The sequence below is a fragment of the Pseudorca crassidens genome, chromosome 3 (assembly GCF_039906515.1).
Source record: "Pseudorca crassidens isolate mPseCra1 chromosome 3, mPseCra1.hap1, whole genome shotgun sequence".
In the NCBI taxonomy this organism is placed as follows: domain Eukaryota; kingdom Metazoa; phylum Chordata; class Mammalia; order Artiodactyla; family Delphinidae; genus Pseudorca; species Pseudorca crassidens.
This window is the reverse complement of record NC_090298.1, coordinates 91483299-91496485: the sequence shown is the minus strand read 5'-3', so window position 1 is coordinate 91496485 and position 13187 is coordinate 91483299. Positions and strand designations below refer to the sequence as shown.

The 13187-nt window shown below is 44.6% G+C and overlaps 1 protein-coding gene across 4 annotated transcripts in view; it reads right to left on the bottom strand.

Annotated features, from left to right (window-relative positions):
* The window catches only part of MCC (MCC regulator of WNT signaling pathway), a 464176-nt gene that overhangs the window by 260643 nt on the left and 190346 nt on the right, over positions 1 to 13187 (bottom strand). The window contains exon 1 of one of the 4 annotated variants that reach the window (XM_067731411.1): positions 11849 to 12437. The exons of 2 other annotated variants lie outside the window; for them this stretch is intronic. In XM_067731411.1, the coding sequence (XP_067587512.1) occupies positions 11849 to 11905 (57 nt within the window). In that variant the 5' untranslated portion in view covers positions 11906 to 12437. Of the gene's footprint in view, positions 1 to 10853; positions 10873 to 11848; positions 12438 to 13187 lie in introns of those variants that run through there. One more of the 4 variants, XM_067731414.1, reaches the window with a different exon arrangement.

Genomic DNA, 13187 nt, shown 5'->3' with positions numbered 1-13187 from the left:
CAGGCTGTGACACTCTTAAGATTCCTGGATACTGTCTTCATGACAAGTTTGCCTCCACTTAAGAACTTCTTTTAAATAATTTTAGTGCTGACTTACCACCACAGCTGCTAATGTTCTGTTTGTAGTAGCAAAACAAGAATAAGAATAACAATAATATTGCAAGAGCTAACCAACAGTATTTATCAGGCACTTAGATAAGCACTACATAGGTTATGTCACTGGTCTTCCCTAAGGTGGATACTCTTATTTTCACCATTTTATAATAGGGAATGTGTGGCCAAGAAAAGCAACTTCCCCCAGAGCGCCTAGCTAGGAAGTGGCAGAGCTAAGATTTCAGAGCTCACAACTTTGCCACACGTGGTTTTGCAGACAAACTGAGGTGATGAATCAAGTAACTTGGCCCAGAGGAGAAGTTAATAAAGAAGGTGGTCAAAAATCAGAGGCCTTTCCTAGTCACTCAACATATTACCCTGACCCCAGCAGGTCATCCATGCTGGCTGGGACATGTTAATACCAAATAAGAAAGATGCCCCATCTTCAACACTCGGCGAATTAAAGGGTTTGAAGGCAGCTTTATCAACATCAGACACTTTCTTCGGCCATAATTACATGTTTGTCCTGACAGCATTTTCATTAGCAACTCAGAAGCCCCAAATGAGAAACAGTCTTAAAAGTCACTCTATTATACCAGAAGGCATACTGCTTTCTGCCCTATCTACACATCAAGGCATCCTGAAAAAAGGGGATCCCACTTTTAGTTTAAATCTACCCACTGGAAGTAAAAACTCCTGTCCTGCGGTCCAACTCGCCTATTTTCCCCCTCCTCCCCGTCAACCCCCTATTAATAATCAGCCCAGGCAGAGCAGCCCTGCACTATCTCATTCCCACAGTACTCCTATTCCACGCTCACTCTCATCCAAACACATCATCAAAAGTGCCCCCAATCAAGCATGAAAATAAATTAGGTTTTGGTTTAACCAGGATTAGATTCCCAGCACCAAGAAGTAAAGTAACAGTTATCTAATCTAACAGGCCAGCCTCAGACTTCCTGGCTACTCTCCACAGGCCCCTGTTGCCAAAGCCCTCTCCTAAAAATCCCCTTTAAATACTGTGAAATCACCACATGTCGGTGGGGCAATGGAACTCTTCAAGGGCCATGAACATAACTCTTAGCTCTGGTGCCTGCCTAACCTTGCTCCAGATCATCTAGTCTGTCCAGACGGAGAGCTGCTGGCTGCCAGCCTGTGAAATGAGCACTTGCCCCACCACGCGTCAGGAAGTTACTTCTTCCTGGACACCGTGGAGGAAGGAGTCCTCCTGGGTTTGGGAAAGCCCGTTTGTTTTCCATGGAGAAGCAGTGCATGTTCATGCCTCATTTTACACTCACTGTAACTCCATCTGGAAATAGCCAGTGGCTGTGCAAAGCTCCAACCACAGAGAAAATCAGACCTGGACAAAGGAGAAAAGGGACAGGGACTTGATATTCAAAATATACGAAGAATATATTTTGCAACAACAAAAGATTCCTAAACAACTTGATTAAAATTGGACACGGACTTGAATAGACATTTCTCTGACGACGACAGGGCCAATACGCACATGAAAAGAGGCTCAATATCAGTGATCATTAGGGCAATGCAAAGAGAAACCACAATTAGATACCACCTCATACCCATTAGGATGGCTATTACTTAAAAAGCAAAATAAAACAGAAAAGCAGGGTTGGCAAGGATGTGGAGAAGTTGGAACCTCTGTGCATTGCTGGTGGGAATGATGTAAAGTGGAATAGCCTCTATAGAAAATGGGATGGCAATTCCCCCTAAAATTAAATACAGAATTACCACATGCTCTAGCAATCACACTTCTGGGTATGTACCCAAAATAAATGAAAGCAGGGACTCAAATATTTGCACACCCATATGCATCACAGAATTATTCACAATAGCCAAAAAGTAGAGGCAACCCAAGTGTCCACTGACAGATGAATGGATAAACAAAATACACACACACAGTAGATTAGCATTCAGCCATAAAAAGGAAGTTCTGACACATGCTACAGTATCAATGAACCTTGAAGACATTATGCTAAAGGAAATTAACCAGTCATGAAGGGATATTTTATGATTATACTCACATGAGGTATCAAGATTAGTCAAATTCATAGTGGGGCAGAAAGTAGAATGGTAGTTTCCAGGGGCACGGGAGGAGGGAAACAGGGAGTTAGTGTTTAATGGGTATAGAGTTTCAGTTGCAAAAGATGAAAAAGTGCTGTACACGGACGGTGATGATGGTTGTACAATAATGTGAATGTACTTAATGCTACAGAACTGTACCCCTAAAATGGTTAAGACTGTTAATTTTATGTTATGTATATTTTACCACAATTTTTTTAAAGAAGGACAGAAGGGCGCAGACTATTACAATATACCCAAAAATCACAGAGCTAAAAATAAATTCTTCCAATTATTTTAATAGTGTCATCAGTAGTCATGTCCTATGTATATGAGAATACTGAAGAATTAGGACTTCCACCTTTTAAAATAATTACAGACTGTTATAAAACACATACTTTAAAACAAATCCTGTGATATAGAAACTGAGGAAGTTGAGGTAGAAGAGGAAAAATTATCCCTGAGAGTTAAGGAAAAAAATCTGAGTTCTACACTTCCCCCTCTGCTGCTAGCCAGCCTTCTTTATGCCTCAGTTTCCTCATCAGTCGTACAAATGGTTTGGATAAAATAAACTGCAAATCAACGAATAGCTTAATGGCACCACCCAACAGAATTAGACAATCTCCCTTGTCTAATTCCAAGCTTACCTGGAATCTTTCTGGTCATAATCTGACTGCCAAATACCTTTTCAATAAGAAAAAAGGTCTCAGCATTCCAGGTTCCTTGGAGCTATATTGGTTATAAATCAATAAACTGGATACAAAAGTTCATTAAAAAAATAAAATCAGTGATTACAAATAGAGGAAGGAAATTGGTGCAAGTGAGAGTGGAAACCAGAGCTCAGTTTTCCTAATTCCGAGCCCACCTATATTCTACATCATTAGCACCCATCAACACCGAACCATCCATCAGGGAAGGGATGGCAGTTTTCAAATCCTTCTTGGCCAGTGGCCACATCACTTAGTTCTTTAAACCATTCCTTTTAAGGGGAAAATACACTCACATACTCTGAAGATGCCCCAAAATAATTATAGTTTGTTTTTAATGCATATAACAATGATTTCTGCTTGTAGAAAATGACACCATTTGAAAGTCTGGGACTATGCACAGGCTTTAAGAGTGAAAGAAACAAAAGGAGAAGCATCTGACGGATCACTACCCTTTCCTTTCATTGGCTTTTGGGGCACAACTTTCCAGGTTTCTTTGCTAGCTCCTCCTCTTTCCGAGGATATCTCCCTGCCCCTGCTCCACAATAAAATACACACACACACACACACACACACACACGAAAAGGATTTTAAAAAATCAATTCAGGCATATTTTCAAATCATTCCAGAGAAATCCAGATTCTTCTCCAAAGCCTACAAGAATATAGGTGATCTAGCCAGAACTATTTTCTCTGACCTCACCTCCTTCCGCTCTCCCCTTGCTCACTGCACTCCCAGCCAGGTCTCCTCCTTGCTGACACACACCATGCATGCTCTGGCCTCTGACACCTTGACCCTTATCAGTCTCAAGGCCTGAAATAATCATCCTCATCTTTGCATGGCTCTATCCCTCCTTGCATTCAGGTCTCAGTTCAAAGATTCCTGCAGACAGGTCTTCCCTGATCAGTATAATAGCATCCCTCCCTCTTTCATTCGTCTTTCCTCCTCTTCATCACCACTGGATCTCTTCATCACCATTACCTCTTCATCACCACCACATACACCTGTCACGTGTATTGTCTGTCTCCCTCTAGAATGTAGTATCCATTAAAACAGGGACTACATCAGTTTTGTTTCTGTATCCCCACCCCTAAGAACAGCACCTGGCATACAGAAGGCACACAGTGTTTGCTGAACAGAAAAATGAACTAGGAATAGAAAGTAAGTTACAGTAATAATGACCAAGTTAAATTTCCTCAAATGTGTCCTTTATCCAACACATCTGTCACACTATAATGGCAACTGCTGTTTGGTCCAACAAGTAAATTTAAAGTTTGTGGTTGCCCTGTGTCACGTATTGGCTAGGTACTGGCAATACTGTGATGGGTTTCACTCTGTCCCTGCCTTCAAAGATTGCACGGTCTCCCAGGGAGGCTGTGGATAATTAAAGTAAGTGTTGTGAACACAGATGAGGGAAGGACAGCTAACCTGGGAGGTTGGGAGGTACCCAGGCTGAAGCAAGAAGTCATCGCAAGTGTGCCATGTATTCTATGGACAAGTCCACACAACTCCCAGGAAACAGGGACAAGCAATTACTCCCACTCCTACCCTGCAACCAACCAGAGGACTCCATTGCTTTTCTAATTGACAGGCCATCTTTTTTCACGTTGGCATTCTTCCCTTGACAACTACTTCAATATTTCTCACAAATCCAGCTGGAGTCGTTCACTGACATGCACACACTGAGGCTTTCTGAAACTTTCTGTTCTCAGGTGATGGAACACCACAGCCTTTGGCTTAAGATGCATTTGCATCTCGGGCCCCATATGTCCCATCATGTGTTCCAAGCACTGATCAAACCTCCTGACAAGCAATCTGCCTCAAAATATCCCACCAGCCAAGGCATTGAGTAGCTTTACCGTGCGATTTTTCCAGCCCAACAGACTTTGATTGCTACTTACAAAGTTAACAACCCTAACCTACAGCTTTTTGCATGACAAGTAGAATCAACAGCTGCTAATGCTGAATTTTTTTTTCCTAAATTGTCTCAAAGTTTAACTTCTCTGCTGAGTTTCAAAAATATCTTGAAAGACTTACATATATAAAGTGCGTTATAGCCTCAGTCACTCCTTATAATAGTGCAAACCTTCCAAAAGGTGGTTTCTATTCCCCCATGAATGAATTTTGGCTGTTTCTGTTCAGCAAGAGAAAAAGGACATTTGCTAGAAAGAGAGGACAGCTTTGTGGTCCCAGTAAATATTTGCTCTATAAATTGAACTTCTTTTTATCTGCATAATCCAGGTTATTCTCTTGTTTCTTTCAAGAATGAAAGATGGCCACTGCTAGGAATTCAGATGTGGTTGGGGGAGATGAGAAAATAATTGCAAATAATTTATCTGTGCCATGCCACCCCCTCCCAGATGTAAAAATCCACATCCTAACTACTATCAGTTTTCTGTGTCTTTTTTTAGCTTGTCTGATTCTGTAATCTCGCCAACATAAACCTCTTTCCCAGAATCTGGAGTTTACTTAAAACGTCGTAATCTTGGTTTTCTGAAATTTGATTCCTTGGATCAAAACCTAAATTTGCAATCTTTGTTCATCAACAACTTCTTAATCTTTCCGTAAATGCAGTTTTTATTTTCCAGTTACAGTCTGGCTTTGGAGGAAGCCTTCCACATGACACGCACTGGGTAAATTAGCTTCAGGCAGCTGTTAAAAGAGCACCTTGAGTTTATTTCCTGAGTATCACCATCATATTCCCTACTCTGGATGGGTGCCTCGACTCAAAGTTCTGGCACCTCAGATCTGGTAGCCACAGTCCTGTAAATAATTCATCAGCATGAAAAGTCTTGGGATTAATTTTAAAACTTCCTGTCTGGACAAAGCACTTCTTCAGAATCAAGGTTCTCTCTCTGCTTTCAGGTCTGTGGCCATCTCAGTTCCTGGTCTCCTGCCTGGTCTTTGACTAACCTCCTCCCCTCACATCCCACTGCTCCTTCCCCTGTTTCTTGACTACCACCTGGTTCCGGCCATGCTTGATCTACTGACCCCGCCCACTGGGCTCCACTCAGGGTCTTGCAGGCCCTTTCAGCACCTGCTTCCTCAGGACCAGGCCACCAGCAGCTGCCTTGCCACACAGCCCTGGCCGCCCACTTCACCGGCTTTTTCATCAAACTCAGCGCTCTGCAGCCCCACAGCGATTTAGCCAACCGCTGTAGAAGCCTAGAGCCCCACCTGCAGGGGTAAGAGAACCCTAATTCTTGTCACGAAGGAAATCTTATTCTCATCTGGCACCTCAAATACTGTAGCACTAATTCCTCAGACGCCTCAGAGCACACAGGCAGTGGGACAGAGGTCGTGGCGCCTCTATCTCCCTTGCAGTAAGTGGTAACAGAAGGAAGCCCTTCCTGGATCATGACTGCCCGATCCCTTATTAACAAATCTGCTCTAGAAAATCAATGTCTACAATTCTTCAGCCACCTGAAGGTGACAGCAACGAGCATATTCATACCACTCTTATCAAAAACATTTATCTGGGTATTGCATAGAGATTATAATACAAATCAAGTTAAACAGGCTTATTAGATAGAATACTCCCTCCTAGGAATATGTGATCAAAAGCTGAGAGCACAGAAATGACTCTTCTAGGAATTCACTCTGAAGAAAGATCCTTACCAATAAAAAAACTCATGTGGGAAGATTTCAGCATTATTTGTAATTGCCAAATATTGCAGGCCTAAATATCTAGACAGAGAAGTTCAGCTGAATAAACTACGGTATATTTACCAAATGAAGTACTATGAAGTTGTAATTGAGAATAAAGAAAATTATGAACTAAAAAAAAAAAAAAGGCTGAGAGCAGTAACAGGAACTAATGAAAGGAAACAGTGGAGGAATGGCAGACTCTGGAGAAAGACTACCTGGCCTCAAATCTTGAGGTCACCATTAATAGTCTGTGCAATCTTGGTAAGGGTTTTCACTTCTTTATGCCTTAATTTCTCCACCTGTAACATGGGCATAACAGCATGTATCTCACAGAGCTTTTGATAATTAAGCATGTCAATACCTGGGAAATGCTTAGAATGTGTTAGTTATTACAAACCAATAAATTAACAGCTAAAATGACAAAATAAAATGACAAAAACTACTGCCAGCCACTGGGAATTAAGAGATCAGGGTTTTAGACAGGGCTCTTGTTTTGTGGCCTCTGGAGTAGATTAAAAATGGTTGCAAATTCTTTATCACATCCCCCTTGAAGAGGTGGGATCTATTTCTTCACCCCTTTCAATCTGGGCTAAGCATATAGCTGTTTTAACCAACAGAACACACAGACATGACCCTGTGCCAATTTCAGTCCTACATTTTAAAAGAACTGGTAGCTTCCACCCGCTCCTGGAACCCAGCTGCCATGCTGAGAGGAAACCCAAGCAGTACCTGGGCAGACCCGTGTAGAAGAGCAGTGAGGTGATCTCCCAGTCCACAGCCCGCAGCTGCTTGCCAGCCACGGGACTAAGCCATTTTGGAAGTGGATCGTCTAGCTGGGGGTCACAGACACAAGTCTTCCCACCCTCAGCTCTGCCCCAAACTGAGAAACCATGAACAAATAAGATTGTTATTTTAAGCCTCTAAATTTGGGGGGTAGTTTGTTACACAGCCATCGATAGCCAAAAAAGCCTCAGACCAAGCACTTAAATCACTTTCTCAAATTTGATGTTTATAAAAAGGGAAAGGGAGAGAAGAGGCAAGGTGTTCATTCAAACATTTGTAGAACACCTACTATGTGCCAGCCTCTGTGACAGGCTGTGACACTGTTATTCTGATGCTTATGGTCTGTGTCTAAGACAGACATTAAACAACTCATTACAATGAAGCGTGATTCCATAAGGACAGAGGAGTATAAAGAAGTAGAAATGGGTGTGGGAATACCAGGTGATCTTAGTCTCTGCCAACCCTGATATTTTGTAACTTCATGGTTTAGAGCAAGTACATCTGTGAGACGGCCACTTAAAGACAGTCATACAAGATAATCTATCTAGAGAACAGTTTTCTCCTATATAAATTCACTTCTTAATTAAAGAGTATCAACAGAGATGTGGGTTTCAGTAGCTACGCAGCAAGTGAATGGTGAAAGCATGAAAAGTCGCCTCTATAGCCTGCATTCAGGAGTGGAATAAATCTTATGAAAGAGGCTTTGAATAAAGAAAGAAGGACAGAGTAAGGAAAATATGATTTTCTGGGGCAACAGAGGTTTCAAAGTAAATAGTGATGGGAGAATTTTACCTATTCATTGCTTAATGTTGAAAAAGCAAAGGATATACGTTGATTGCTTTGGACAAGAGGTTTTAGTTATTCCCAGCAAAGAACAAACCCTTAAATATAAATTTTTAGTTTGCTACATAACTAGGCAGCTGTCTACCAGGCAAACAGATCCAGTCCACAGCTATTTTGTGAAGATGAGTAAATTCAAGTCATACCCTCATAATGCTGCACCTTAAGACCTCTTCCTAAGGTCTAAGTTATTCTAAGAACCAAGAAATGTGATTGTGACAGTAAAATAAGGTTCAGCTACATACTGGTCCCACAAGTTTTACCAAGACAAACAGAACTAACTGCTGATGGAAAAGCCATGGCGACGAGGAAAAAGATTTAGCGGCCTTCCCTTGACACGGTTTGGGAGAATTTAATCTAACGCTGCTGAAAGTGTGTCTACTCAGCTTCTTGATCGTGGGGGAGGGAGCCTGAAAGTCAAACGTTTAATTTTCTAAATACTTCTGATCTGGCTGATGTTGAAGTCCTTTCTTAACCTCACATTCGGAAAAGAAAAACACCCTTTGAGTCTTTGACAAGGCGAGCTATTAGCCAAGAAAAAAGAATAGCCAATTTATGCTTCTCAATTTTCCTTTTGTAGTACTGTTGTCAATGCTAAGGACTAGTTCACTTTGGTTAAAGTGTTTAGCCCTGATAAAACCATTTGTGGTCATTGATAAATAAAAATATTTTGAATGTCCATAGGCAGAAACAATTTTACTGTCTGTTATAATCATCTCACGGGATCTTAAACAGCTATTGTTCAAAATAAAGACACAAAAGGAACACATTCATGAATTTCCTGTTTTTCCATTTTAAAGCCCTCAAGCATACCGTGGACACCTCATGCGCAATACCCAGCTAGGTCTCCTTATCATGTATCCCTCACACCCAAATCCCTCCTGCCTTTCTGGCACCCAAGCATTCCTGGAGCACTGCAGGCGGAGCTCAGCACCTCAACTGCTGACCAAAGCTAGCTGCTTTCAGGAATAGGACAAGCAGATTACAGCAAGAAATTGATTCCAGTCACTCCCCCTTGTTTAGGATGTTATGGCGTTAGTGTCAACAGTACTGTCAAAGAGTCAATGACTCCTGTGGAGAGAGAACCTTTGTCGAAGGGGTAAGCTCACAAGTCAACACCAATGAGAGAGGACTCTTGTTTACGATACCCAGGATAACGCTAGGCCCTTTCAGAATTCTTCCTGCCCCTGAAACGCCTGGTGAGCATCAGGTTAAATCTGACCCTACAGTGACCTCCAGACAGCTTTGAGGCTCCTGAGCACCAAATAAGAGCACCAATAAGAGCTATGGCACCAAAGGGGGTTTTTATTAGCTCTGCTTTCAGGTGAGAAGGAGGAACCGACCACGAACAGAGGATGGCAACTTTGCCCCCCAGGACATTAAAGTAAAACCAGTGTTTAAGAGAAAAATTACAGTGAAAAGAAGAAACTCTACATCATAGACCTTATGTGAGAAATACAAATTAACTGTATTCAGATCTATGGAGTCATATGGATACTGCCCTATGGATATTATAGAAAAGGCAAATGCTACAACTGTTGCCCATGATGAAGCGAACTGAGATTTAGGGTCCACAGGGTATGAATCACACATCTCCCCTTTGCTTACAAATTCTCTTTACATATACCCTAATTGAAAATATGTAAAAAACTAAAAATAACTATCCTTCACTCCACTGCAATTACTCAATCTGCGGGGAAACTCAAGACCCGGAGGATGGAGTGGCAACTAAATCACTGAACCTAGAAAGAAGGCTGGAAAGAGGGCAAGAGGCAGAAAATGTGGTGAAGGACACGGTTGGGGCCGAAACTTGTTTACTTTCTTAGGGACAAAACTAAGTCCTATAATGCTCTAGTACCACAGCTCCAACTAAAGCAGGGGCCACGAAACACCCTCAGCTCTTTCACCTGGCCACAAGTTTCCAAGGAACACTTAAGGAGTGGATAAAACCAGGCAAAGGATGGAGAGTTTTAGTTCCCACCTGAGTTTCACAGATACTCTCAGCTCATCTAATGCACCCGCTGACCGTGCCAGTGCTCTTCAAGTCAATCCTGGCCTCCTCTCTCTCTCTTCAGCCTTCTAGCCACCTTCATCCTAAATCTGTGATTCATTTTCGAGCAAAGGTACCTGAATAGCACACTTCAGGTGACAAAGAGTTAAAGCTGCCACACAGAAACAAACAATGTGAAGGACCTGGCAGAGACTCTGCAGGATACGTGCCTTTAGTTTCTTATTCTTAAACGTCCTTAGAAATCAAAGGCTTCTCCTAACAGTGTTATTAATGGAGTAGGGTAGTGGGTTCCGTTTTAGATCTGAAACCTCTCCCTGCATGTAAAATTGGCAAAATTCACTTAGGTCTCTGAGCCTCTTCCCCCACCTCCCGTTTTTAAGTGAAGCCCTCACTCTCAGCTTCTCCCCAGCTTTCTACATCACAGGGAAAACCACAGGGATTAGGAAATGCCTCTACCTCATCTGGCCAACATCTCAAAATGCCACCTCAAACTGGAGCAGGGAAGGCTCAGCACCAAGACACTGAGAGCACCAGGCAGGGGCTGACTGTATTCACTGCTGGATACCAGCCACAGACCTGCTCGGATTTCCCCCATCTACACGCCCCTCACTTCCCCAGCACCAGCCCTCACCCCTCAAAGAGGGCTCCATCCTTTCCTTTTCCCTTCACTGTCGGTCATCTATCTGACATCACCTCTATCTGCCTTCTCCTGTCTTTATACGGTGCCTTTTCTCTCTTCAGCCATACTCAAGAAGCACAGACCACGTCGCCCCATGAATGACTCAGTGATGATGCTAAGAGGAAAACCCCCAGCCACCAAGCCTCCTGCTGCAGACAGATTTCCTCCTCTTCAGAGCATCGTTCTGTGGGTTTCCCATCACACTTTTCAGGTATTCAAAGCCTGCGGGGTGGGGTGGGGTGGTGGGGAGAATATGCCAGAGGCATCCCTACGGTCATTAAAAAAGGTGGCCTCCAGCATCTGACCACTCATATACTTGCATAGCGTTTGATGTCGCCTTAATCTCAAAGCTGGTCTCCAGCACTGAAGTGGATTTGCTACTTGTGAGAGCCAGGAACTGCAAGTGCGCTTGCCTCAAAGACTCAGGAGTCCAGCCCCGGGCAGGAAATAAAGTTCTAAGCCGCTTTGATGTGCTTCCTCTCCACTCTCCTCCCCAACGCGGGTCATTCGTCTCAGCCAAGGAAAAGACCACCTTACATGAACGGAACCAAACGCATCACACGTGGGAGCCTGCGGCCGACTCAGTCCTCCGATGAGCTCCCCGGCCCCACCAATTTACTCACCATCAGATTAAGCTCAGCTGGGATCCCCATGTATTTTGCCGACTACGAAAGCTTATGTGGTACATACATTGGAGGAAGGGGGGGTGGGAATGGACAGGGCACCCAGACCACGGAGAGTAAAACGCCTTGGCGACGCGGGGAGAGCTTGTTTCTTTTTTAAACCACTCATCTCAGACTGAAATATCAAGCCAGTTCAGGTCATTTCCTGAGTAGCACAACAAGTTAAAACAAGATCCAGAAAATCTATTTATCTTTAATTGTGCCGCCTCCAGACTGGGAGCGCGAGGCGGGTGGCGTGTAGAAAAGTGGGAGACGGGGAGGGAGGGGGATTTGTCGCAAAGCAAATGCCTAAGAAACCAGAGCTCCCGACCTCAGCTGCTTCTTACCTCACTCAGCTCGGCCGAGTTGTCGTTTCCATATTTCACGGCAACTCCAGAATTCATGACTGCACTTTTCAGAGCCGAGCTCCTCCTCCTCCAGGTCTCGGCGCTTACGAGTTGGGTTTAGCAGGCTGGATATCCACTGCTTGGTCCCCTCTGGCACATTTTAGTCTAGACAGCCATTTTCACCCAGGACAGTGGTGAAGCCCACACGAAGGATGCAGGCACTCGTTTCACGCACGAGCCATTGCTGCAGAAGGCTGGGCGGCGAGGCGCGCTCGCAGCGGCCGGGCCGGCGCGGGGACCCGAGGCAGTGCCACGCTCAGCGCCGCCTCGCGTCTCCTATGGTGCCTCGCCGCCCCCCATGACCAGGCTGGAGGGCAACCCCGGCAGGATCCGGCCTCCCTGGAGGGCTTCCCGAAGAAACCAGGGCGGCGGGAGGAGGAAAATCCGCGTCTCGGGTTCCGGGGAGGGAAAGCAAGCTAAGAGAGCGCCGGAGCGCGGCTGCACTTCACGCTGAAGTTTCCCGTTTGAATCCTCGGGAGTTGTAAGTGCTCTGATTGAATACAGCTGTCTAGCTGCTGGCTACGGGGTGAGCGGAGGAGGCGGGGCCAGAAAGAGAAAAGGCGGGGGGAGGGGGGGAGGAGGCCGAGCAGAGGAGACCTCGCCGGGAGAGCAGGCATCCTTCCAGCTCCCTGCGAAAGTAATTACAGGACCCAGGTCCAGGAGGAGAGAAGAAACAGGAAAAGCCACCTGAGTAATTGTGCAGAAAAATTAAAAAACAAAACCAAAAAATCTTCCCTCCTAGTAGCCACTTTCCATAATTTAAGAAGGTCAAGACAAATCTGAACACTGTACATCAGGCAGCGCTGTGCACTTCTCATGGTACATTAAGATTTTACAAGATTGTGGGGCGGTCATTTTCCCTGATCAGTCTAAAGTCGACACTGAGGGTGTAAATTCACCGTCAAACTCCCCCCCACCCACACCCCGGTAGATTACAATTTCTGCATGTTCTTAATACAGATTAAGATGCTCCATCACATGAAAGGCCCAAATTTCCCATCCCTCTCAAACTCAAGAGGCTGTTAAATTCAGTGGACTCCTGGAATCAGAGCTCCCCTGCAGCCTTGAGTTTCCGTAAAAACATCCCTCTGGGGCTTCCCTGGTGGCACAGTGGTTGAGAGTCCGCCTGCCGATGCAGGGAACACGGGTTCGTGCCCCGGTCCGGAAAGATCCCACATGCCGCGGAGCGGCTGGGCCCCTGAGCCATGGCCTCTGAGCCTGTGCGTCCGGAGCCTGTGCTCCGCAACGGGAAAGGCCACAACAGTGAGAGGCCCGCGTA